The 27,453-nt window shown below is 48.9% G+C and overlaps 1 protein-coding gene across 13 annotated transcripts in view; it reads right to left on the reverse strand.

Moving 5' to 3' along the window:
* Positions 1 to 27,453, reverse strand: part of TMEM120B (transmembrane protein 120B) — a 62,641-nt gene that overhangs the window by 4,026 nt on the left and 31,162 nt on the right. For 5 of the 13 annotated variants that reach the window (XM_073790016.1, XM_073790017.1, XM_073790015.1 and 2 more), the window contains 9 exons: positions 23,720 to 23,838; positions 21,825 to 21,941; positions 17,740 to 17,799; positions 17,021 to 17,116; positions 11,172 to 11,261; positions 3,621 to 3,686; positions 3,044 to 3,105; positions 1,719 to 1,811; positions 437 to 847 (listed from right to left, as the gene is read on the reverse strand). In XM_073790016.1, the coding sequence (XP_073646117.1) occupies positions 453 to 847; positions 1,719 to 1,811; positions 3,044 to 3,105; positions 3,621 to 3,686; positions 11,172 to 11,261; positions 17,021 to 17,116; positions 17,740 to 17,799; positions 21,825 to 21,941; positions 23,720 to 23,838 (1,098 nt within the window). In that variant the 3' untranslated portion in view covers positions 437 to 452. The other 8 variants (XM_033836836.2, XM_033836835.2, XM_033836838.2 and 5 more) reach the window with 6 other exon arrangements.

Genomic DNA, 27,453 nt, shown 5'->3' on the forward strand with positions numbered 1-27,453 from the left:
TGAGGGGCTCCCTGGTCTCCCGAATTCCCTCCCACGGTCTCCCAGGCCCCAGTTGCAGCGAGCTCTGGACTGCAGGGCCCTACAGGGCAGGCAGGGGGCAGGGGGAGCTGAGGAAGGAATTCTCCCCAAGCGGCCCCAACCTTCCTCAGGAAACCCCCAACCAATACGCACACACGCTCCACACACACACCACAAAACACACACACACACACACACACACACACACACACACACACACACACACACACACACACACACACACACACACACACACACACACACACACACACACACACACACACACACACACACACACACACACACACACACACACACACACACACACACACACCATACCTGCCATTCTCTGCATTCCTCGTGGCTGGAGAGCTCAAATAACGTGATGGCATTGTAGAGCTGCCAGAACTGCAGAGAGGGGAGACAGGCACTGCTCAGCCCACCGGAGTCCCCTGGAGACCCACGTGGGAAAGCCCAGGGAGAGCGCCAAGCCCCGCAGCTTCTGCCGTCAACTGCCCTTGAGACACTGACAGCCCCCCCAAAATGAACCTGGGGCACCCCGCCTGGGGTTGGGCGTGCTGGTCCCGAGGGCCGATTCCGGCTCTTGCCTTTGGCATCCCTGGACACTGGGGCCGTCTCAGCCCCAGGACCCCGTGGGGCCCAGCTCGGGAATGGCTGGTGAGAGAGGGAGAGCCCTGAAGACCTTCTGTTCCCGGGAGGTCTGCCCAGTGTAGGGGATACCCACAAACTCCAGGGGGACTCACGTGGCCACAGAACAGGAAGGGCAGAAGGAAGGTGAGGCCTCGCCACATCCAGGACTGAAATCCTTCTGTGGGGAGGAAGGAGGGAGCGAAGGGCCCGTGTGAGGTGGCCCAGGCAGGCCAGTCACTCTGAGATTAGCCAGGTTCAAACGCACGGATGGGGGAGGGGCACAGCCCTCACCTCCTCCAGGTGGGTGAGCGCTCACTAGGAAAGTAACCCAGGAAAAAACATGCAGAACACCTGCCACCAGGCCTGACTGCCCTCACGCCTCAAGTCACCGTGAACCAAGTGGGCTGACAACTCTTACAGAACACTGATGTGCCGGCACTAGCTTTCTAGTAATTTCTTTAATTTGCACGGGATTTTGCATTTTATAATTGGCTTTTGCATGCATCACTTCAATCGAGTCTTGATGAAATAGAGCCTACTGTGCAGAGTAATTCGATGGAAATGACCATCTTAAAAGATAGAAGGTTTTTATTAACCACACTTTCCCCTGAAAGTTTAGATGAGGAGTCTCCGATTTTTCCTAATGGGGCACCCACCTTGCTGAGTGAAAGCTAAGCACACATAAATTGCATAAGTGTAAAAACACTAGCCTAAGATTATGTACATCATAAGACACAGACACAAAATATCCATTTAAAAAGAAGCTAGAGGCCAGCATCCAGGGCCTGGCCCACAGCTGGTCTCGCACTTGTCAGCTGAAATGGAATCCCACGACGAATTATGAAAAGCAACTGTGTTAGTGTATATATGTCAAACCAAAGAAAAAAAAAGAAAAGCAACTGGGGTGAGGTCGGCAGACTGGCTTCGCGTGTGGCAGGTCTTGTCAGGTTCTTACTGGCACCTGTTCCCAGTGAGGAGTGCAGGGCGAGGTCTGGGGGAGCAGGGAGGGCCGGTGCTTGCCCCTCCACCCCCCAGGCTAGGCTACTCACCCACCGTGAGGTCCAGGTGATTCCTCTCCCCTAGGGCCCGCAGCCGGTAGAGGCAGCCCCTCTGGTAATAATATTGCAGGAACTGGACACAGCCTGCAGGGGGAGCCCAGCGCCCAGCTCAGGGACTGGAAGACCCAGCGACACCTGCACTGCAGGCTGGCAGGTCTCCATTGCCCAGAGGGTACAACCTCCTCCCACCCGCAACACAGACACAGACACAGACACAGACACACACACACACAGACACAGACACACACACAGACACACACACACACACACACACACACACACACACACACGCGCGCGCGCGCGCGTCTGAACCTGCTTTTATTCCTTCAAAGAGAGCTCAGGTTATCTGAGACTGCAACTAAGCCCCAACTAGGCTAGAAACTTCTGGAGCTTTCCTAGGCATGCAGTTGGCACTCATCAGATGCTTGCTGGAATGGTGGCACCATGCTGGGAGCTGTGTGCTCCCAGCACCAAGACATGAAAGAGACAGTTCCATACAATGGGGTACTTTGTAGTCACTAAAAATTAAGGAGGCAGAATTCCGTGTTGACGTGGAAAAATACCCACGATAATTGTTAATAGAATATAAACTAGGTTATAAACAAAGCTGTGTAGAGGGATCCCATGTTTGTAGACTACACATAATGCAGTATATGTGTGTATATATATATATTTATGAATAAAAATGTTTGAAAGGACATAGATCAATTAACACCCTAAGCGTGGAATTATATGTAATTTTCCTTCTTGGCTTATGTTTGTATTTGCCTGTAAGCAGGGTTTTATTTAAAAATTAAATTGTATTTTTTGAATAGGTAATATGCACTTGGCATCAAATTTAAGGGGAACAAACAGTAAAGAGAGTAAAACTCTCTCCCTGTCCCCCAACCACCCAATTTCTGCTTCTCAGAGGTAACCCCTCGTTGTATATAAATCCAGAGCTATCTTAAATGAGAAAAAGAACATAAATTTCCATTTTGAGGAAAACAGAGTTAGTGCCCCCAACACCCCTCAGTTCCTGAAGGGTACAGTTGGTCCAGTTCTGATCCAGGGAAGAAAAAGGCAGTGGCTGGAGATCCAGGGCGTGGGTGTGGGTCAGACATTGCTCTCTTAAGGCCAGGGGCTGGGCAGCAGGATGGAGTTGATGGGGGGTGGATGGCTCCTTCTGGATTTCTGGGACCCTCCCCTGTCCCTGGCCGACCAGGGACTTCCCCCAGTCTCACCTCCCTTCCACACAAGACACACCCTTCACAAAACAGACTCCATCGGTGAAAGCCACACCAAGCCTCCCCTGAATCCAAGCAAGAGACACTCACTCTGGAAAATGGAGAACGCTAAAAACTGATCGCGAAACTTCTGATAAATCAGTCCGTTAGGCCTGCAGAGAAGTGGGGGAAAAGCAAAGATGAGCCCCCGCTCTGAAACCATTTGTTCATCCCCACCCCATCTCTCTTCCAACCAGAAGAGAAAAGAAGATTTAAAACCCAATTCTACCTTCTTTATCGCCATGTCCCTGGGGCTGGACCAGGTAATTTCCATCACTGCTTTAATCCATTCTACAACCAGGGGAGTGCAGGCAGGCATCTTGAAGCCTAAATTCCCACCGATTCCCCCTAACCCTCCATCAGTCACAGCCTCGTCCCTGTGCTTGTTCTGTCCAGACTCGCTTGCTGTCACCCCGGCCAGGAGGCAGACAGGACGTTCCTCGGAGAAGTCCCCAGCCGACTTGGGGTGTCCCTGCAGCCCCATCGTAAGCTCACGCTTTACGTCATGGCCCAGATGTCAGGCCATAAGGCCCCTGCATCTGGACCCCTCAGCCACCACCAGTGCTCAATTCACTGGCTCCTTGGGGAGAGTGAGCAGAGGCCCTGGGGCACAGCGGGGGACACTCACCAGGTCAGCATCACTCCAGACAGGAACGTGGACACGTAGTGGTGAGACACCCACCAGCCTTTGATTCTTAAAAGAAGAGAAAGAAAAGGAGCTCAGGCCGGGAGAGAAACGCAAGTGTCTCCCTGCTTCCCAGCTTGTGTCTGCGGGGGGGTGCCCTGTGACCCAGAGATAGCTCCTTGGAGGAAGAAACGTACCCACGCCAGGACTTCTCTCTTTCTGTCCAACAAGATGCACAATCACACAGAGACCCAGAGAGGCACTCGGGCCTCCAGCAGCTTCCCACTACCCTCAGAACACATCCCTAACCTCCTCATGACCCCAAGCCCCGCCTCCCCGTCCCCCCTCCCCCCACCCTAAGAGGCTCCAAGCATCCTTTTCTTTGAATCTGCCAGGCCCATTGCTACCTCGAGGTCTATTATGGGCTGAATTGTGTCCCCCCCGCAAATTCCTACGTTGAAGTCCTAACCCCAGTACCTTAAAATGTGAGTATATTTGGAGACAGGGCCTTTCAAGAGATAATTAAGGTTAAATGAGGTCATAAGGGTGGGGCCCTAATCCAACAGGGCTGGTGTCCTTAGAAGCAGAGGAAGAGACACCAGGGGTGAGCGGTCTCAGGAGAAACCAATTCTGCTGGCACCTTGATCTTGACTTCTAGCCTCCAGAGTCGTGAGAAAATAAATTTTTGTTGTTCCAAGTCCCTTAGTCTGTAGTATCTTTTCATGGCAGCCTGAGCAGACTAACAAAGTCTTTGAACTTGTTGTCCTCTCTGCTCCAAGACCTTGGCCTGCCTGGCTCCTGGTCCAAGTTCAAATTTCGGACCAACTGTCACCTCCTCCAAGAGGCCTTCCCTGACCACCTTATCTAAAACAGCTAGACAGGGGCAGAACAGGAATAAAGACGCAGACGTAGAGAATGGACTTGAGGACACGGGGAGGGGGAAGGTTAAGCTGGGACGAAGTGAGAGAGTAGCATTGACATATATACACTACCAAATGTAAAATCGATAGCTAGTGGGAAGCAGCCGCATAGCACAGGGAGATCAGCTCGGTGCTTTGTGACCACCTAGAGGGGTGGGATAGGGAGGGTGGGAGGGAGACGCAAGAGGCAGGAGATATGGGGATATATGTATATGTATAGCTGATTCACTCTGTTATAAAGCAGAAACTAACACACCATTGTAAAGCAATTATACTCCAATAAAGATGTTAACAATAAATAAATAAAACAGCTAGACAGCCCCGATCTGTAACACACTACCCTGCTTCATTTTCTTCATGGTGCTCGCGCTATCTGAAATTATTTTCTTCTCATTTGTTTCCTGAACCCCGTTCCCTGCTCAAAAGAGCAGGGATTTTGTCTGTTCATCTGTGACACCTGGCTCAGAGCAGGTGCTCAGTAAGCGTGTTGAATAAACACAGAACACTTGCACACGTTTATGCAGAGCTGTAGCTACCTACGTTACCCCACACAGATGCAGAAAGACAACGGGCTGTACACGCTGCATCTCGCACCATCCCCGACGCAGCTTCTCTCTGGGAGCCCCATGCCCTAGGCTCATCTGCTCCTCCGTCTACAGCAGGCCCTCGCCCCAGTCAGTCCAGAAGCTGCGGGAACCGTGCCGTCAGAGCCCAGCGGTCCCCCAGCTCAGGGCTCTCACTCCACAGCAGGACAGGGAGCCTGGCTGTCACCCGCTCCGCAGTGTCACAGGCAGCCTTTATCCTTCGAAGTCCCCGAGTGTTTCAGGCCTCTGCTGGGCTCCCCGGCCCCTCTCCAGGAGCTCAGTTATCGGAACATGATGTGGCAGCAATCTGCCCTGTCAAATGCACCCTGGGATGCCAGGAATTGGGACCCCCGAGGCATCCACGTGGGAGTAGCACTCAACCTTTGTCTTTCCAGAACTCTCTCGGGAGAGAACTGGAGTGCAGCCAAGTGGGGAGATGGGGTCCAGGGCGCTCCTGCTCACCAAACGGTGGCACCTGAGGGTCTGCTGGTTTGGGGGACGAGCTGCTGGATTAGACTTTTCTTTGGAACTAAAATCATCCTGCAACTTGCTTTCTTGTCTCGACTCCCAGGCAGCTATCTGTGGACCTGTCACTGACTTCTTAAATGCGACACGACATTTCAGGATGTGGCTCTGCCGTTCCTGAAATGTTGCTATCATGCTCCATGATGCCACGACACACTGTGGAAGCCCCCCGTGCGATGACGCTGTTTCTCCACGGCAGCTACCAGGAAGTACGCAGGATGGCTGGGTCGGTGGGCACGTGCGTGGTTACTTCTCAAATTACCCTCCAAAACGGCTATCCCCATTTCCACTCCCATCCTCAGTGGAGCCTGTCGAGCTCCCCAAACCCTCACCAATGTTGGATACCCAGTTTTAAAATTTCTCCCAGTCTTATTATGTGACGATTGGTGTGTCGTGGAGGCTTTAATCTGCATTGTCCTCATAAGTGGATCTGACTGCTCTTAAAACCTTCCAGCCCGAACACAGACATCATAAAAGCAGGAACAGCATCTTACCCCTGTCTTCTCTTTGCAGCCCTTCAACAGTTCTGGCCATTAAAATAAAAAGAAAGAAAGAAATGAAAGGGACCTCCCTGGCGGTCCAGTGGTTAAGACTCTGTGCTTCCAATGCAGGGGGCGTGGGTTCGATCCCTAGTCAAGGAACTAAGATCCCACATGCTGCAGGGTGTGGCCAAAAAAAAAAACAAGTTCTGGCCATAAACTGGGGGTTAAGGCAATGGCCTGTGGATGCTTGAGGGGCTGTGCTGACGAGCAAGGTTTTAGGTGGCTCTTTATTCCCACCACTAACAGCATCAGGTAAACAGTAGGTACTCAAGAAATGTTGAAACGAAAAAAGTGATGTCCAGGAGGTGCAGCTGGTCTAGATGCCACCAGCACAGAGGTGACAGGAGACTGATGCAGGTGCCACGGGAGTTCAGGGACAGGATGAGACATCCGTCCACTTGTTTGTTCCCAGTCTCCCCTTCCCTGTGTCCCTGTCTTGCCCGTCAAGAGTCTACAAGGACCCCTGGCTCTAATTTTCTGACTGAAAACACAGCTGGCCCCATCCTTAGCCTTTCAGCTTGAAGAGCTACCAAGAAGTTTCTGCAAGCCCCGGAGGCCTGGCAAGCCCCACTGTCCTTTGTCCTACCCGCAAAGGTCCCTTGAGAAATGCCCTCTCTGTACGGGAACGGCTGGAGGCAGACACAGGCTCTGGGCCACAAGCTTGGCTGGGCAGCAGCTTTTAATTTCACAGCTCACTGTGCCCAGAGCCCAGCGCTGACAGATACCACCAATAAACCCAGCTCAGCGGCATTGGGAGAGGCTAAAAATGGCCTCTTCCCAGCGTGCGCTCAGCAGCCCCATGGTCCATCTGCACACCCCAGGGTTCTGGGCTGGTTTCGTTCACATGTGTGTGTCTATACGACAGTCTTACTGTGATGTCATTCAGACACTGTACAATTCACCCATTTAAAGTATACAACTCAGTGGTTTTCAGTATATTCGGAGAGTTGTGCAAACACGACCACAATCAGTTTTAGGACATTTTGTATCACCCCGGACAGAAAGCTGCACCCGTTAGCAGTCACCCTCTGGCCCGTTCTGCCACAGAAACGAAGCCTGCAGCAGCCTGTGGGCTTTTTAAATGAGCAGACGGTAGATGCCCCAGGAAGGGTGGCACACTGCATGGCCAGCATGTAGGGACAGCATGTCCTGGTATCTGGGGATTGTGGCCGGAGAGCTCCCTTCAGGGCCCTTCAGCCATGTTTGCGTGTGTGCATAAGACCTGGGCAGCAGTCACTATTCAACCCCTGGCTGGCTTTGAGCTTCGGGTCAATCTGGGCGGCTGGGAGAATGGCTTCTACACGGAGGCACCCTCTTGCCCCTGCCACCCCTACACCTCTGTATCCTAGGAAAGGCCCTTATAAAAACCCATCAGATCTAGGCATTGGTGGGGTTGGCTTGCCAGAAAAGCCAGCGTGATTCCTGATTCATTATTCATTCTGGCCCGGAACTAGGGCAGAGGACATCTGTTTTGCCTGCCTGTCAATCACTCCCTATTCTGGTTCTCCCCCTTATCGTTCCTTCGGGGAATCACCTCACCCCCACACTCAGTCTGGGTGGCTCAGTGGAGCTAAGATAACTGGGCACATCACCCAGAGCCAGCCAATCAGGGCTCTGCATCCCTCCAGCCACAGTGATTGGGGCAGGGATGAGCATGTGACCTGCACCTAGCCAATTGGAAGTCTGTCTCAAGATCACCCCTAGGCCAGTAGAGGAAAGATGCTCTTTCCTCTCGGACTGCTGATCTGGTAGAATGCTGGCCTGGGCTGCTGGGAGCCAGTGAAGGAGATAACAGAATAAGGAGAAGGAGGGGGGCTGTTACATTGTTTGAGCCCTTCTGACCTCCTTGAACGATTCATATGCTCCCATAAATACCCCTCATGTTTACTCCTATCAGGTGGTTTTCTGTCATTTGCAAAATTTGCAAGGGAGGTTGACTTGCTTATTACACTAATTGAGCTAATGAGCTACATCTCACATGGGAAGCATCAGACACAAACCAAGGGTGGCTCCAGCCCATGATGGGGGGCATCCTCCCCACACCCCACCTCTCCAGGCCTTCTTCCCCCAATACACCCCTAATTCAGGTCTTGGATGCAACTGGGAACAGGACGAAAAAGGCCCCGTCAGGCCAAAACTTGGGCAGCAGGCCTTCAGGAAACCCATATGGCTCAGTTCCAGCTGTCTTTCGAACACAGGTATGGCTCCAATGACCTTCCCCTCATTGCAGAGCTTGGGTTCAATTCATTTCTACATAGACCCTGGGGTGTTTACTGGGTATCGACTGTGAGCTCCAGAGGTAGCCCTGAGATGCTTCAGAAATAAGAAAGGTAGTATTCATACCAATCCGGACCCACTCCCTCTTCCTCACTGTGCTTTCTTGAAAGGGTTTCTTAGCTATTCCCTAATAAGTGCCAAGTGTGAGGGGAAACCTCACAGGCATCTCCCTTGCCCGCCCCCAGGAGAGGAATCAGCTCTGAGAAGGAGCTGGGGGAGGATGGAGGCTGAATACGCAACAGATGTTGAGGATGAGTCACAAGTTTTAATCACCCAGATTCCATCCACCTGCCGTGCCTCCCTCCCCCACAAACTGGCCACAACTCCCACAGTCATTCCAGAAAACGAGACACCTTTACGGGCCCACCCCACTCATTCCACACTCCCACCACCAACACATCTGTTGTCCCATCAGAGCACAAGCCCTAGGGAGGCCCCAGAAAAGGCCCCATTAAAGTGTCAGGAAAGTGAGGGGGCTTTGGAACCCCACTTTCCCCCTTCAGCCCTCCTCCCTGTTTTCTGGGTGTGCCCCACACTTGCAGGCACCTCCACTCAGTCCTGCTCCCTCCTCTCGGGGACCACCCCCGCCTCCCCAACCACATCCACAGAAAAAAGTGACCAGGATAACTCTTACTAAAGTGTTAGTGACTGTTAGAGATGTAGCATGTCCCTGAACACTCTTAATATGAGTCCAGCAGAAGGAGGAAACTCCAAGGCCGACAGCAAGCCCAGGGATGCACAAAGACAATTAGTAACAAGAAAGCCTGGCCCATTGTTCTGGGCCCATTTCCCCACTATGTACTACTCTGAGTCCCCTCCGACCCCACCCAAAAGCTGGAAGACACTATTCACTACAATTAAGGAAAACTACAAATGTTATTTATTTGGTAAGATTTTCTACTTCAGTGTTTCCCAAAGCATGGGGCATGTACCACCAAGTTTTAGATGGTACCTGAGTGTAACACTAGATGGTACTGAATCACGTGGTGAGAAGTCATGTGTTCTGTTCTTTCCATTCTCCTGATTAAGTGAAGGAGAGAGTCTCAGTTAAATGCTAGGACACCTTTAATGCCTCTTGAGATCTGCTCATCTCCCTTTTTACACACATACACACGCTGAAGAGAAATAGCAGGCCTCAGGAAGGAAGATTACTGACTTCAATAAATTAGACAATGAAAATGAAAATCTATTTTTACACTATTTCCTCTTTCCTGCAATTGATGCTGCTTTTCCATGTATGGTGATGAAATAGTTTCCTTTTAAAATAAATTAATGTTTATTTAAGTAGAAAAAAAAAGGAAGGATGGATTTAAAATGTGAGAAAATTATCATCCAGGTGATATTGGACATGGTAAAAATGGTGTGCATGGGACAAGAATGAATGCAGTTTGAGAAACACTGATCTTTTCTAAAGGGCTACATGCTACAGGGCTGCATACCTAAGAACTGCTGTTCCCCTGGTCCTTACCTCTCGGCTCTATGTTCAGGGTAAGGCCCGGCAGGGCAGGGATATGCCATAAGAGACCACTGGGCAGAGAAGTAAGATGGTGGCAAATTATTTGGGGGTTTGGCAAACACCCCAATCTTTTTTTTTTTTTTTTTTTTTTTTTCCTGCGGTACGCGGGCCTCTCCCGCCACGGAGCACAGGCCCCGGACGCGCAGGCCCAGCGGCCATGGCGCGGCATGTGGGATCCTCCCGGACCGGGGCACGAACCCGCGTCCCCCGCATCGGCAGGCGGACTCTCAATCACTGCGCCACCAGGGAAGCCCAAACACCCCAATCTTAAACACACAGCTCCTGGCCGTTCCTTACCAGCCCCCAGGAAGGAGGAAGTGGGGAGGGGTGGGAGGTTGTTACTTTTTGTTTCAGGAAAACAGGGACAAGAATGGTGTGCAGAGGTTCAAATGGACACCCCCAAAAGGCATCCGACCTGTGGAAAATGGGTCCTGCAAGTGGCAAGTCGTGGATCTTAACTCAGTCCCGAGACTCTCATTGCCCTGTGAGAGGACCATCCACTTTTCTCACCAGAATCCATTCAACCTTCTGGTGACAGTACCCTGATTTTCCTCTGCGAAACCATTCCTCTCCTGACACTCAGCTTCTAGGCTTTCATTGACAGCCCTGGGGGTGGGCACAAGGCTCACAACCAGCCAATCACAGCGGCGCATTCGCTGGCCACAGCGATTGGTTCAGAGATGGGCACGTGATCAGTGAGTGCCAGCAGGACCCAGTGAGACTCTTGGAAGAGAGGAACGTGCCCTATTTTGCTGGGAATGCTAGAAATAAAGATGTGAGCCTGGAGCTGCCGGGGGCTCCTACCTGGAATCTGAGAATAAAAACAGCACAGTAGAAGGCAAAGGTGAGAGACAGAGAGACACTGGGTCCTGATGACATTGTCTGAACACCTGGATTAAGCCTTACCTGAAGTCAGTGCCAATGGACCCATTCCTTGATATGAGAATATAAATTTCCTACTGTGTTAAGTAGTGCATTTGAGTTAGGGTTTCTTGTAAGCAAGAGACTGAGCACAGCAAATGAGGTGCAGCAGCCGATACCGTTTTCCTCCTCCCTGGGTCTGAACGGTCATGAATACCCCACCCCCACAAGGAGGAAGGGAACGCAAGGCGAGGGTGACAGCCCTCACCTCCATGACAGATTTCCCTTTGGCTCCCCCATACCCGCCACAAAGCTGGGCCCCCAATTACCTCGAGCCGTTGCTGATGAGAATACTCTCCCGAATCGTCAGGGTGCAGTAATACCATACCAGCAGGAAGTTAAAGACTTCGTCTGTCACCCTGGCATAGAGAAACAGCGCCCGGGTCGGAGGGGGCAGGCATGAGAACCAGGGACGGCTGTCCCCGCCACCACAGCTGGACAGCAAACCAGGACGAGAACCGCCCACAGAGGCATGCCTCCAGAAACCCCCAGTGACCCCGGGAAGGCGGCGGCGTGTCTTCTCTCCACCTAGAATGCCCATCCCCCCGCTCACCTTTCTACATGAATCCTACCCGCCCTTAAGGCTCTAGCTGAGGTTTCCCCTCCTTCCTTGACCGCTCAGCCCACGACAACCTGTTTCCCTTCTAAATTTGACATCTGTCTGATATGAAATTTCCGGTGGGATGACAAGAGAAGGACTTTAAGCAGGAAACCTAATTTGCAATTTTAAACTATCTGCAGTGTTAACTCCAGTGTAAACTCCTTCCATCCCCTTAAACCGTCTGTAAACTTTGCTGCACATACAAAAAGATGAACTTAAGAACTCCCTGGGCTTCCCTCGTGGTACAGTGGTTAAGAATCCTTCTGCCAATGCAGGGGACACGGGTTCGAGCCCTGGTCCGGGAAGATCCCACATGCTGCGGAGCAACAAAGCCTGTGCGCCACAACTACTGAACCCGCGTGCTGCAACTACTGAAGCCCGCGTGCCTAGAGCCCGTGCTCCACAACGAGAAGCCACTGACCGCAACGAGAAGCCTGCGCACCGCAACAAAGAGTAGCCCCCGCTCGCCGCAACTAGAGAAAGCCCGCGCGCAGCAATGAAGACCCAACACAGCCAAAAATAAAATAAATAAATTAAAAAAACCCCCTGCCTCCTCTACAGTGGGCAGAACAGGCCTTAAAGGCAGGCAGAACATGGCAGCTAGAGTCGTGCTGTGCCCTGGTCAGAGGGGAGAGCCTTAGACATGCTGTGCGTGACCTTGACTGGCCTCAACTTTGCCATCTGTACAATGGGAAGGTTGACCCCCTCCATGAGCATTCCTGGGTGAAGGATCCTGGGACAGAGCCAGCAACAGACAGCCCCTCAGAGGGCTCCCCTGCCACTGGCTCTGTCTGACGGGCCCTCGATAAAGACTCTATCTTTGACCCCAACAGGAAGCAGCTCTGTACCTCCTGGTGTCACACAGATCCATTTGTCGTGGGAACAGAAATGACTGCATGGGGAGGGAGAACACCCCCGATCTCCTCCATTCTATCCCTGAACTGGGAGATCCTTTTCCCCAACTACAAAGGCCCTGGGAGGGAAATGGGAGGATACAACTTTAACAATAATAAAAGACGTTGGGAGACGTCTGGGAGAGTCTGTGAGAATGAAGATGAGAGACTCCTAATTACTTAAATGTGTAAAGTCCCCAAAGAAGAGATGACAGTTGAGTAGGGCCTTGAAGGTTAAATATACGGAAATGTGCTTTCATTAGTGTTGATAATAACTAAATTTGACCTGTTGAAATGGATACTTGTACCTATTATGCTCACTTATATTGTTCCACTTTTTATTTATTATGTACTTATTTATTTGTTATCTTTTGGCCACGCCGTGTGAGGCATGTGGGATCTTAATTCCCCGACCAGGGATCGAACCTGCGTGCCCTGCATTGGAAGTGTGGAGTCCTAACCACTGGACCACCAGGGAAGTCCCATGCTCCGCTTTTTATTTTGTAGACAATTATAGCACAAATGCTACATATTGCATAAATGTGTATATTAAAATATCTGTTTAAATCTTAGACCAAATAATCAATTTGATATACTAAATGCTGTCTTTAAAAAAGACATTGGAAGGTGTCTTTTAAGCTATGTGACCCTGTTTCATGGTCACAGATGACAGACTCTCAGCCCCGCTGAACCACTGCCTGCAGAGGTAGTCTCGGGAGGGTCAGGAACAGACTCTGGAGACACGGGGCCCGAGTTCCAAGCCAGTCTCTGCCTCTTCCCAGCTGTGGGACCAAGGACAAGTCAGTGATTCTCCCGTGCCGTCACCTCCCCATCTGTAAAGTGGGGAGAGTCACAGCACCTGCCGGGTAAGCTGCTGTGAGCATCAGCTGAATCTAGAACAGTGCCTGCAGCCTAGGAAGAGCCACGGGTGTCCCGTCATCATAATTCGGGAAGCACCACAGAGCGCCCAGAGTCCAAGAAATGAGTCCATATGCCTAACTCTGAGGAAATCAAAGGCCTACTTGACTTGAACAGGAAACGGGGGAGTGAAGATGGCCTCCCACTGCAGAGGGTCACTTAGATATCTCCAGACAGGAGGCAGCCCCAGAAGCGAGCGGTGGTTACCAGCATAGTTTCCACTGGTCCCTTCCTATATCAGTAAAGAGAGGAGTGAAAATAGTTTTATGGCCCTGGCACGTTAGGGACATGCTTGAGGTGCTGGTCTCAGTCTGCCCTGCCAAAGTGTTTGAGTTTCCTGTTGCTGCTGTAACAAATGAGCACATACTTAGTGGCTTAAAGGAACACATTTATTCTATTACAGTCCTGGAGGTCAGAGTCTGAAATAGGTCATCAGGTCAGAGCCGTGTTCCTTCTGGAGGTTCCAGGAGAGAATCCACTTCCTTGCCTTTTCCAGCTTCCAGAGGCCGCCCGCATTCCCTGTCTCATGGCCTCACATCACTCTGACCTCTGCTTCTGTCATCACATCTCCGACTCTGACCCTGCTACCTCCCACTTACTAGGACCCCTGTGATTACACTGGGTCGCCCGGATAATTCAGGAGAATCTCCCCATCTCAAGATTCTTAACTGAATCATCTGCAAAGATCTTCTGCCATGTAAGGTCACGCGTTCGCAGGTTCTGAGGACTGGAACACGCACATCTTTGGGGACCGTTATTCAACCTGACACACTAGGCGAACACTAACTACTGGGAACTTGCAACGCTGCAGGCATTTTACGTGGACGATCTCTCTGGACCCTTGAACAACCCCACAGGGCTGGCTCTCATGGCAGGTGCATGTACCCCACCCATTCCCATCTGCATGGCTTCCAACAGCCGGAACGTGCAACTCCTGGTGCGCCTAGAGGCTTTCTCAGGCCACCAGAGCTCACCCTGCTGGTGCCAGAGGCAGAGCAGGAGGGCAGAGGGATTAACACTCTCTGGAGTCAATCCTTCCTAGACTGACAGCAGTCGGAGGATAAATACCACCTGCTCCTTCGCCCCTCGGGTGGGATAAGTGAGACACATCCTTCGTTGTCCCACAGTTCCCCAGCAGCACTGAACTCCAGGTGCCCACAGGATAACCCTTCCTTGTCTCACTTCCATTCCCCTACCAGTGTTTCCTAGGATCACCTCCCAAATAAACTATGGGCACTCAAATACTTGTCTTGTGGGGGTGGTTTCTTCTGGGGGAACCCAAACTAAGACAGTACTACTTCCCATTTTACAGATGAGGAAACTGAGGTTCAGAGATGAGCTGCCCATCCAGGCCCCCTCGCCTGCCCTATTTTTAACCCACAGAAGGCATAGTGGGCTAAACAGTGTCCCCCCCCCAAATTCATATCCACCCAGAACCTCAGAATATGACCTTATTGGGAAATAGGATCTTTGTAAATGTAATTTAGTTAAGATGAGGTCATACTGGGTTACTTTTTTTTGGCCATGCCGCATGGCTTGCAGGATCTTAGTTCCCCGACCAGAGATTGAACCCGGGCCCTTAGCAGTGAAAGCGTGTTGTCTTAACCACTGGACCGCCAGGAAATTCCCGAGGTCATACCGGGTTAGGGTGAGCCCTAAATCCAATGACTGTGTCCTCATTAGAAGACCATGAGAGAGACACAGGGACGATAGCCACGTGACGACGGAGGCAGAGGCTGGAGTCAGTCTTAAACCAAGGGAACGCCAAGGACTGCCGGTCACCATCAGAAGCTGGGAGAGGCAAAGGAGGATCCTCCCCTAGAGCCTTCAGGGCGAGCACCGCCCTGCCAACTGTGATTTCAACCTTGATTTCAGCCTTCTGGCCTCCAGAACTGTGAGAAAATATATTTCTATTGTTCTAAGCCACACAGCTTGTGGTGCCTTGTTACGACAGCCCCAGGAAATGAATACAGAAAGGGATGGGAGACATGGAAATGCCAGGCCCTCAGTGAGCCTTAGATCTCGACAACACACCACAGGTTTGTCCTTTGAGGGCCCTAGAGGCCCCAGGGCAAGGCAATCTGGTTGCACATCAAGAACTTCTACCCCTTTCAGGGGGCATGTGAGCAGGCGTTACTGGCGTGAGCAGCCTTTGCCCTCCAGGGAAATGCGCCAGGTCTGAGGCAGCAGGCCGCCACGGGCCCAGGGCCTGAAAGAGCCTTTGTTTGGACACTCAAGTGGGCAGACCAGCAACTGGACTCCCAGCCAAGCGCCTGTCAGGAAATAAACCCTTGACACGTGGGCCAAATGCCCAAGCCACACTTGGGGAGAAAAGCCAGGGCCAGAGAGAGGAACGAAACCCCCGGGGCAGCGCAGCCTCAGCTCACTGGCCTCGTCCTATGCTAACAGAGCAGCCGGCACTCTCAACCACAATGCTGGGTGCCAGGCACTGGGCAGAGCCACGCACCGTGTTAACACACTGAATTGTCATGACAACCCAGGGAGGCAGGGCCTGGTGTCACCCTCGTTTTACAGATGGGGAGACTGAGGCATCCAGAGGAAGCTGCCCATGGCAACAGCCAGTAAGTTTCAAAGCCAGGATTCAAACATGGGCAGTCTGTGGTCAATCTATTTCCTTCTTTCTTTTCTTCCTTTCTTTTTATTTCCTTCCTTCCTTCCTTCCTTTCTCCCCACCCTACCCCCCACTGCCTTTCTCTTTGTAACTGAGATATAATTCACATACCATAAAATTCACCCTTTTAAAGTATACAACTCAGTGGTTTTCAGTATATTAACAGAGTTGTGCACCCATCACCACTATCTAATTCCAGAACATTCTCACCACTCCAAAATAAAAACCCATGTCGCCCAGAGCAGTCATTCCCCGTTTCCCCTCCCCGCAGCCCCTGACAACCACTAATCGGTTCTCTGTCTCTATGGTATCTGCCTATTCTGGACATTTCATACAAATGGGTTCATACAGTAAGTGACCTTTCGCATCTGGCTTCTTTCACTCAGCATCATGTATTCAAGATTCATCCATGTTATAGCATGTGTCAGTACTTCATTCCTTTTTGTGGCCAAATAGTATTACATTGTATGGGTGGACCACTTGGGCTCTTTCTTAACTACTACGTTAAAAGGTCGCTTCAGCAGCCGTTTAGTAGATACTTGTTGGACAGATGTAGGGCAGACAGGACTGCTATTTCCCATAAGAAATGGTCCTTCCTGGGCTTCCCTGGTGGCACAGTGGTTAAGAATCCGCCTGCCAATGCAGGGGACACGGGTTCGAGCCCTGGTCCTGGAAGATCCCACATGCCGCGGAGCAACTAAACCCGTGCGCCACAACTACTGAGCCTGTGCTCTAGAGCCCGCAAGCCACAACTACTGAAGCCTATGCGCCTAGAGCCCATGCGCCGCAACAAGAGAAGCCACCGCAATGAGAAGCCCGCGCACCGCAACAAAGAGTAGCCCCCGCTCGCCACAACTAAAGAAAGCCCGCGCGCAGCAACAAAGACCCAACGCAGCCAAAAATAAATATATTTAATTTTTTAAAAAATGAAAGAAAAAAAAAGAAATGGTCCTTCTTTACCCTACACCTTATCACACCAAAGGCTGTAGATGCAAGAGAGATCTTGGATCCCTCTCTCATGGCCCTCTCCTCACCCCCGTATGCCCACACACACACACCACCACACCCCATCACCTGTAGTGAAGGACAAATCGACATGCCACAGCACCCAGGAGCAGGATGATGGTCAGGTAGAGCTTGAACTTCTCATACTCATCCTTGTAGGCAAATCTGCAGAGACAGACACCCCCAGGAAAGGTCACATAACTATAGCCCACCTGGGGGAAGGACCCTGACCCCGTCAGATCTTGACCTGCTGATCACACTAAGGGAGAGACTTTGAATTAACGGTGATGATTAGTTAGGGAAAGAGGGCCAGTGTGCAAAGCTTCCATGTCCCTGGACTCCTGGTTTAACGTTCCAAGCCTGTGATGGGCAGGAAGCAGAGACAGGGTCTCCTCCCCCGACCAGCTACTTCAGTGGAAAAGCCACGGCTCCATTTCCCCTGGTAACTGATGGATTTGGGGTGGACAGGACTGGACTGCCTACCTCCCAGGAGGAATGTGTGTAACAAGGCGTGGAACGGAGCAGGGGCCATTTCTCATGGGAAAGTGGCAGTCCTGTCCACCCCAGGTATTGACTCTGTGAAAGGAAGGAAGGAAACCTCCCCCAGGTGGTCTACCCACTGAGGAAGAGACCTCAGAGTCTCGTCCAAAAGACCAAAGCCAGACTCCCAACTGTGAACGTTTTTTTATTTATGCAAAAATACTAGCTTGGCCCCATTTCTCCTGAGTTGCAAGAGCAAGATGCCTGGATTCTGTAAAGCCAAGTGGAGGGTTGTCTGGGATACTTACTTGGCCTGGTTGCTGAGAAGGGTCACATTCACATTGCCGAGAACCAGATTTAAGTAGAGCCTGGAAGGAAAGACCTGTGAGGGTCACCATGTTAACAGCCCCAGGAGTGGTCCCCAACCAAAAATATCCAAGCTTAATAAGCATAGCACTGAGCACCGGATATTAGAAAACAGGGTGCTAAGCTCAGCAGTAAAAGCCTCATGTGGAGCGAGAATGAAAATGATTAAGTAGAGAACGTGACAGCTGTGACATGACCTTCATGACTAACCCATTTCTCCCCATTTCAGCTGGCTTAGAGACCATGTTTCCTAGCCTCCCTTGCAGCTAATGTGAGCACGTGACTAAGCTCCAGCCAATGAGGTGAAGGCATGTGTACAGTTTCTAGGTCAATTTAAAAAGGGCTCTTCCTAAGCATACAAATCTTAAGTATACAACATGATGAATTTTTCAATATTTACATATCCACGTAACCAACACCCAGATCAAATAAAATGCTTCTAGCTCCAGGAGGTGCCCTCATGCCCCCTCCCGGTCAGTAAACCGCCCCCCCCGCAAGGATGCCCACTGTTGTGTTAGCTTTCCCTGTTTCTGAACTTCACATAAATGTATACAATGTATTCTCTTTTATGTCTGGATTCTTTCCCTCAATAATAAGTCTGTGAGCTTCATCCACATTGTCTGCATCAGTGGTTCCTTCTTTCCCGTTGTGTATATTATTCTATGGAGTGGAGGTACCACAATGTAATTATTCATTCTACTGTTGGTGAACATTTGACCTGTTTTCAGTTTTTGGCTATTATGAATAGAGCTGCTGTGAATGTTTTTGTTTTTTTTTTAACTTGAGATATAATTCACATGCCATAGCATTCACACTTTTAAACACTTTTAAAGCATACAATTTAAGATGAATAGATAAAAAAGGATGTGAGATATATATATATATATATATATATATATATATATATATGAACAATGGAATACTACTCGGTCATAAAAATGAAATGTCATTGGCAGCAACATGGAAGGACCTAGAGATTATCATACTAAGTGAAGTAAGTCAGACAGAGAAAGACAAATATCATATGATATCACTTATACGTGGAAACTAAAATATGATACAAATGAACTTATTTACAAAACAGAAACAGACTCACAGACATAGAAAACAAACTTATGGTTACCAAAGGGGAAGGGGTGGGAGAGGAATAAATTAGGAGTTTGGGATTAGCAGATACAAACTAGTGTATATAAAATAGATAAACAATAAGGTCCTACTGTATAGCACAGGGAACTATATTCAATATCTTGTAATAACCTATAATGGAAAAGAATATGAGAGAATATACAAATGTGTGTGTATAAAAATGAATCACTTTGCTGTACACCAGAAACTAACACAACATTGTAAATCAACTATACTGCAATAAAAAAAAATTATGATTATATTATGTACATATGTGTGTATGTACATATATATTTTCATCCCCCACTCCCTTCTAGAATGTAAGCTTTGAAAGCGCAGAAACTTTGACTTATTCAGAGCTTTATCCACTGTACATAGAATGGTGCTGGGCACAAAGTAGATGCTCATGAAACTTGTTGAATAAAATAAATATTAAAAAAATTTTTAAAAATAAAGTATGCAACTTAGTGGTAATCATTTTGTAATGTACAGAAATATCAACTCACTATGTGTACCTGGAACTAAAAAAAAAAAGAATAAATAATAAAGTGAGCTCATAAAAATTTTTTTAATTAAAAATAAATTATACAATTTAATGGTTTCTGATATATTTATAATGTTGTGCAACCATCAGCATCACCTAATCCCAGAACATTTTCATCACCCCCAAAAGAAAGCCCATACCCACTATCAGCACATTCCCCACTCCCCCCAGCCCCTGGCAACCACTAATCTACATCGCATCTGTATGGATTTGTCTATCCTGGACATTTCGTATAAACGGACTCATGAAATATGTGGCTTTTTGTGTCTAGCTTCCTTGCTGTGAACATTCAGCACTCATTTCCACCACACACACACACACACACACACACACACACACACACACACACACACACACACAACCAGGAGTGGAATTTCTGGGTCGTATGGTATGTATGTGTTTGGCTTCAGTAGGAAATGGCAAACATTTTTGTAAAAAGGGATCTGCTTGCCCTCTGCTGCCTGACTCTTCCCTGTTTCCTGAAAATGAGATGGTGTGAGCCGGCTTTGGCCATGTAGCTGAGGACAACTCCCCAAGCGGGGGTGAAGTAGTAAGTTGGAAAAGGACCCTGAGTCCCTAGGTGACCTTGGGAGCCCACCACTCTCGGCCTTCAGGAGTCCACTCACCTCTGGACTGTGGTGTGTAAGAGACAAAAACCACGCATGTTTGAGCCATTGTGCCATTAGGCTTCTGTTACAATAGCCTGTACTCTAACACACTAATAAAGGTGCAAATAAAGGGTTATGAGATCTCAGGGGAAGAAGGGTTAATTTCACAGAAGGAGAGAGAGGGGGTTGGAAAGGCTTCACTGAGGTGGTAACATGTGAACTGGGCTTTGAAGGATGAGTAGAAGTTTGAGAGGAGAAAAGGGAACAGGAAAGCCTTCTTTCTAGCTATGAGTAAATTCTAGGGGCATTTCCCATCTGGTGTACCTGGAGCAGAGGTGTGAAAAGACCATCCATTTTTCCCACCTAGCATATAGTCCCCACTTCCTAGAAGGGCAGTACAATTTCCCTTCAGAGAATCACTTTTCCCCTAGGCTCTAGGGTAAGGCACATGACCCAGGTTCAGCCAAGGTGGTGCAACTTCCCGATTGGGTCAATAACGATCATGTGACACAATCTAGGCCAATAAGAATCAGTAACAGGACGTTTCCCAGAACTACTAAAGAACAAAGAGGCATTCTCTACTGGATTTGCTAAGTGGGTAGGATGCAAACCCAGAGCTGCTGGGGCTAGCTTGTAGAGAAAGCCTGCCTAAGAATAAAACTCATACGCTGGAAAAGAGAGTGAAAAGAAAGCTAAATGAGGGACACAGCCTAACAGTATCATTTGAGCAGCAGGATCCAGCCATACCTATAGATACACCTGGACTTTACAGTTACAAGAGCCAATAAATCCCCTATTTTTAATTAAGCAACTCTGAGTCGGGTTTTCTGTCATTTACAGTCCAAGGACTCCTGACTAATGTAACATGCACAGAGGACTAGGGAGATTGGAGCTGGGAAAGTGGATCTGAGCCACACTCTAAAAGAAGGTTATGCTGTTTCATTCTGTAGAAAGCTATCGCCACCCAAAGCCTAGAGTTTTTAACCAAATACAGCAAAAAAGAAGACAAGAGGAAGGGCTCTGGTAGAAGGCTCTGACTTAGGGCTAGGCCAAACCAGGAAGAAAGTCAGGGTGCTTCCCAGGACGTACTTTTAGCTGCCCACGTCAAGTCATGATACAATACTGTAAGGATCTCTCTCTGGAACAGGGTGGCGGTGATGTCACTTGAGGAAGGAGATGGGACTTCTCTGAAGGAGGAAGATGGAAAGAACACAAGCTCTAGAGTCAGAATGTCTAGTGTTCACATCCTGGCTCAGCCAAACCCGGTCTGAGCCACCTGGGCAAGATATTCCCTAATGTCTCTTCTCTGAACCTTGAAGAATGCAGATTCCTGGACCTGACTCACCAGGTTGTTGAGGATGAAGTGAGTGACATCAGGAGAGCCCCCAGCACGATGCAAGGCATACAGCACGCTCTCCATAAATGTTTGTTCTCTTAAGAGAGAACACCTTTCCTCTGGAGCCCAGGTGGCATCAGGCATGTGGCAGATCCTGGGAACCAGATCTTTCATCTTGTTCCTTGAAAAAGCCCTTCCAGGAATGTCACTACCACACGGGAGGGGCTGAGGTCCCCTCCTGGGTCCATGGAGAGATGTGTAAGGAAGGTTCCTTCTCTTTCCTGCCCTTGTTCCCTCCTTTTCACCTCCAACTCAAGCCCCAACAGGGAGGCAGGAGTCACACAGACCAGGTGCTCCAGGCCGGGGCATCTGCCCACAGCGCTGGGGGTTGGGGAGTAGGTCCCCAGCTCCTACCCGTTCTTCTTGGGCAGGTAGGCCTCCATGTCAAAGAAGACGTTCTGCCGCTCCTTGACGTTGGCGCCCAACTGCTGAATGAGCTCTGCCTCCTCCCGACTGGTGTGGCGCTTGTACCTGTGGTGAGAGGTGTGGGCGTAAAGAGAAGCAGGGGCGTTACACAGACTGCAGGAAGAATCTGGAAACTCTGGGTACCGCCCTCCCATCTTGCCATCGCAATGCTTCTCACAACCTCAGTCCTCCACCTGTATTCTCTGCGTTTGATGCTGACTCCCTGCTAGTCTTGTGACCTTGGGAATGTCCTTCAACCTCTGTGCCTTATTTTCCATACCTCAAACACAGGGATACATCCCATCAGTCTTACCTTATAGACAATATCAATGTGAGAATAAAGTGAATAAGTGCAATGTTAAGCATTTAGAATACCGGACACAAAGTACAAGTTCAATGGATATCTACTGGCAGTACTACTTTCCAGGCTACTCTATAGGAACAACCTGAAGATTACTAAGAGTACAGACAGGAAGGATGCTTTGAAAGTATAATCAGTCAACCAACCAAGGTCTGACTGTTATTCTTTGGTGACACTTAATCTCAAAACCAGGAAAGCAAGTCATAGACACTCTCAGAATAGCAGGGCTCCTTGGTGTAAGAACATAACTCACGGGTCAACCTTCTAACTCAGTGGTTCTCAACTGGGGAAACCTGGGATGAGAGCACTTCCCAAACCATGAAGACACTGTCTGGGAACATTCTGGTTGTCAAGACAGGGGTAGAGGGTTCTACTGGCATCTAGTGGGTAGAAGCCAGGGATGCTGCTAAACGTCCGACCATGCACAGGACAGCCCCCAACAGCAAAGAATTATCAATAGTGCCACGACTGAAAAACCCTAGACAGATGAAAGACTCTTGAGTCCTGTCATCAGTAAGATGTGTTTTTCCAAGGGTGGTGATGTCATTACATGGAACCATCCACACGCTACACCATGATTAACGGGCCTCCATTTCCAAAATGGTCAGTCAAGGATAGGGGTATAATCAGTAACTGTCCCCAAAATTGTCCACCAGGGAAAGGAAGAATTGACCAGGATTCCAGAATTGTCACAAACTCTGGAATGGAGGCCCAGCTAAGTGACCTGGGACGAGCCACTCAGAGCATGTTTTCCTGCCTCCCTAGGGGGGTCACAGTATCCAGCGGACGCGTTCACCTGCAGGGGATGAGAGCACTTCTCAAGCCGTGAAGACACGGGATTAGGAAGTGAACAGGTGATCCTGGCCTCAGGAACTGAACTAAGTCATGAGCTCAAGCATATCCCCACCAGGGATGCCAGACTTCTCACCCCCTCCACCAGAGAGCCCGGTGAGGAGTGAGCTCCCACACCCGTGAGAAGGATACTTGCTATTTACCTGCCCAGTAGGACTTATTAGAACACCCTTCCTCTGGGGAACTATGCCTCATCCTCGCCCCATCCCGTAGGGTTCAAGTAGGGCTGTCCCATCCCCCAGGTCCATAAAGTGAACATATGACCGAGTCTTGTCCAACCAGAGTCTCAATGACTGGTTTGCAGACGGGTACGTGACCAATTCCAGCCAATGGGGATCATGCCCAGAACTTCTGCTGGTGTGGCCGAGCCAGTAGGAAGAAAGGCTGGAGGATAAAAGCCTGGCACTGTTGGTGGTCATCTCAGTGACCATCTCAGCCAAAGTAAAGCCAACCTAGAGGAAGGCAGAATTTAGAGGAAAAAAACAGATTCCTAAAAACACCCTTTGACCCCTGGATCCAGTGATGCCTGAAGCCACTCCTGGTTTTTTCCATTAAAATTTCCATTCTCTGCTCAAGCCAGGCCAGTTTTGAGTTGGGATTCAGGGGAGCCTTTGAGTTGCAGCCAGCCTACCTCTGGAGCGTGCGCTTCAGGTCCTTCAGTCGTGTCTTCTGCTTGCTGATGGAGCTGCTGCACGAAGTCTGGAGTGCGGTCAGCTCCTCCAGCTTCTGCCTGTAGATCCTGTGAATATCCTAAGGGACGGAGCAGCCCAGGTAGCGTGTGCAGGAGGACATAATGGGGTCATTTTTCAGTTTGCTTGTGTCTGGGGATGTGACTACAGCAATCACAGTTTCACAGTTAAGATGATACAACTATGGATACCAAGGGAGAAAGGGGTGGGGTGGGAGGAACTGGGAGACTGGGATAGACACTTACACATTATTGATACTACGTATAAAATAGACAACTGATGGGAACATACTGTAGAGCACAAGGAACTCTACCTACTACACTGTGGTAACCTAAATGGGAGGGAAGTCCAAAAGGGAGGGAATATCTGTATGTGTATGGCTGATTCATTTTGTTGGGCAGTGCAGGCTAATGCCACATTGTAAAGCCACCATACTCCAATAAAATTAATTTTTAAAAAAGAGAGAGGGAAAAAAAGATGATACAACTACACCTATCAAAGATGTGGCTTATAAAATTGGGACTGGATTTGGGGAAGGCAGCACAGCACAGCACAGCATTTCTGTAATAAGGAACTACTGTTTTTTCCTGCGCAGGTTCCATCCTTCCTGATGGGAACAGCAACCAAATATGCCTTTGAGAGGTCAGCCACCTCTTGTCAAGTTTTAATCCAGATGGTTTGAGTAGAGCTAACAGTTCCCATGCCAAGAGTGGTCATGTGATCCAGGCCTGACCAATCAGTATCCTCCAATCCCCTGGCAACTGATTGGTTCAGAGGTGGACACATGACTCAAACTGAGCCAATGAGAGTCAGCCCTGGGACTTTTACCTAGAAGTATTGGTTTAGTGATGCCTTCTTTCTCCTGGGTTTGCTAATCTGGTAGAAGGTACACCTGGGGCTGCTGAGTGGAGAGAGCCTGCCTAAGAATGAAGCCAAACGGAAAACAGAATTGAGACATGGTAAGAGACAGCATTCTCATAGCACCATTTCAGCCCCTGGAGCTAACCGAGTCTGAATGTAATGCTACCTGATACTCTTAGTTACAAGAATTAATAAATTTCTTTCCAGTTAGTCCAGTTTGAGTTGGGTTTTTGATCCTGGCAATGAAGAGAGCTCTTGCTAAGTCAACTAAGAAAAGGACACACCTCTTCCCTTAAAGCCAACCCTCCCTACCCCAGGCACAGTCACTCTAATACACTCAACATCTCATTCCTGGAAATAACCATTCAGGGCCATAAGGCCAGAGGAAATACAAGACACTTCACCCCAATGCAGGGAGAATGGAACACAGTAATTTCTCGACATTGCTGCCACAGCACACCTCCCCCCAAATAATGCCATATACAGGGAAACGACCAGTTTCTTCTAGAGTTTGAAAATCTAAGACAAATACCAACAATTTGGAGAAAACAATATGGGGAATGGGGACCATAAAATTAAAAACAATAATGCAATGAACATATTTAAAGTGGCTGTTTGCTTGGGTGGTGGAGAACTGTATTAGCAGAGAGACAGAGAAAAAGAGGACGGTCAGACAGGGAGGCCACAGCCTAAACTCTCATGTCTGTCAAGCAGGTTCCTAGATATGAAGGTTAAACCAGAAAATAAGGAAAAAGTGAAGGCCCAGAAGTGAACAGACAGCAATTCGGAGCCACATGGAAGAACGCTGTGAGCAAGACCCCCTCGGCCCCCAGAAGAGAGGGCTCAGTCCCCTGGACTTACACAGTTTCCTCACTCCTTCCCGGGCCCCAAGAGAGGAAAACTGTGTCTCTTTTTTAATTTAAGTTTTAATTTTTAAATAATCTCAAACTTCCAGGAAATTCCCTGGCAGTCCAGTGGTTAGGATACGGTGCTTCCACTTCAGGGGGCCTGGGTTCGATCCCTGATCAGAGAACTAAGATTCCACAAGCCGCACGACGTGGCCAAAAAATTTAAAATAAAATAAATAATCTCAAACTTCCAAAAGAATTGTAAGAGTACAAAGAACTCCCCTATACCTTTCGCCCAGATTCACCAACTGTTAGCATTATGACATATTTGCTTTATTTCCATGTGTGTGTGCGTTTATGTGTGTTGGGTGTATTCTTTTTCTATATCAGGCGACAGTAAACTACAGCCCACGGGCCAAATCTGGCCCCCTGATTTTGTATGGGCAGTAAGCTAGAAATAATTTTTGCCTGGTTGGAAAAGATCAAAAGAAGAATACTTCGTGACACGTGAAAAGTACATGAAATTGAAACTTCGGGATCCATAAATAAACTTCACTGGAGCACGGTCCTGCCCATTCATTTATATATTGTCTGTGACATCACAGTAGCAGAGCAAGAGTAGTGTGACAGAGACCACATGGCCCGCAAAGCCCAGAATCCTCACTACTTGACCTTCTTGCCAAAAGAGTTTGTCTACTCCTGTTCTAAACCATTTGGGAGTTAGTTGCAGACAACAGGCTTCTTTACTCCTAAATACTTTAGTGCATATTTCCTAAGGACATGACATTCTCTTATACATTCAGTTATCAAATACAGAAAATATAACTTTGATACAATACAATACTATCACCTCCAACACCAACCAAATTCAAATTCAAATTTGGATGCTAACTATCTCTTGAAGGCAATTTCCCCCCAGACCTGGACCCGATTCAGTTTGATGCCCTATATTACTATTCATATCTCTTTGGTCTCCTATAGTCTAGACCAGCTTCTCAACTTCCGTCTTTTGTGACATCGGCATTTTTAAAGAGTTCGGTCCAGTTGTTCTGGAGAATGTCCCTCCACCTTGGTTTGTCTGATATTTCCGCATGATTGAATTTTAGTTATGCACCTGGGACAGAAATGCCAGTAAAGTGACGCTGGGCCCTCAGCGTCTCCCATCACGAGGGACGTGGTGTCTGTGATGTTAACTTTGATTGCTTGGGAGAGGTGGTGTCCACCTGTCTTCTCCACTGTACAGTGACCAGCTTTCTACCTGTAATTAATAAGTAATCTGTACAGAGAGAGGCTTCAGTGCCAAAACAGTCCTCAATGTTCAACCAATATCTGCTGGTAACAAAGGAAACCCTCCAGAACTGGACGAGGAGGATGGGGGCAGAGAGACCCCCCAACTAAGCAGCCTCTGAGAATGTGGGGTCTTTGGACTGAGAGTCCCCAGCAATGCCAGCTGGGCCATGCCACCTCCTGGCACTCTTTGGTGTTGGGTCCCACCACAGCACGAGAAGACCAAGACTGGAACATCGGCAGCCCGATGCTTACCAGGCCTTCAGTTTAAATTAATATTTAATTTCACAAGTAAACATGAAGACATCATCCTCGTTAAAAATTAAAACACTGCAGTTATGGCTAGAGTCGGCTTTGAATATACCCCTATCCTGTCTTCTCCCACTTCTCCAGAAGTAACCACTGTTACCAGTTTCTTCTAGATCTTTTTCTACGTATTCTTCCAGACTGTATGTATCTATGTATTTCTATATTCCACATAGACCTATTTCTATATACACACACTTAACTATGTATACATATATATGAAAAATACACACTGTTGCAAAAACTAATTGCCCCTAATACTTATTCTCCTTTGCATCCTTTTAATAACAGGACCCTACTGAGTGATAGCCAGGCACGTGGCTGTCCAGCTACAGACATTTCCCAGCCTCCCTTGCAGCTAGGTGTAGCAATAT

Source organism: Tursiops truncatus, chromosome 13, assembly GCF_011762595.2.
Source record: "Tursiops truncatus isolate mTurTru1 chromosome 13, mTurTru1.mat.Y, whole genome shotgun sequence".
Classification (NCBI taxonomy): Eukaryota; Metazoa; Chordata; class Mammalia; order Artiodactyla; family Delphinidae; genus Tursiops; species Tursiops truncatus.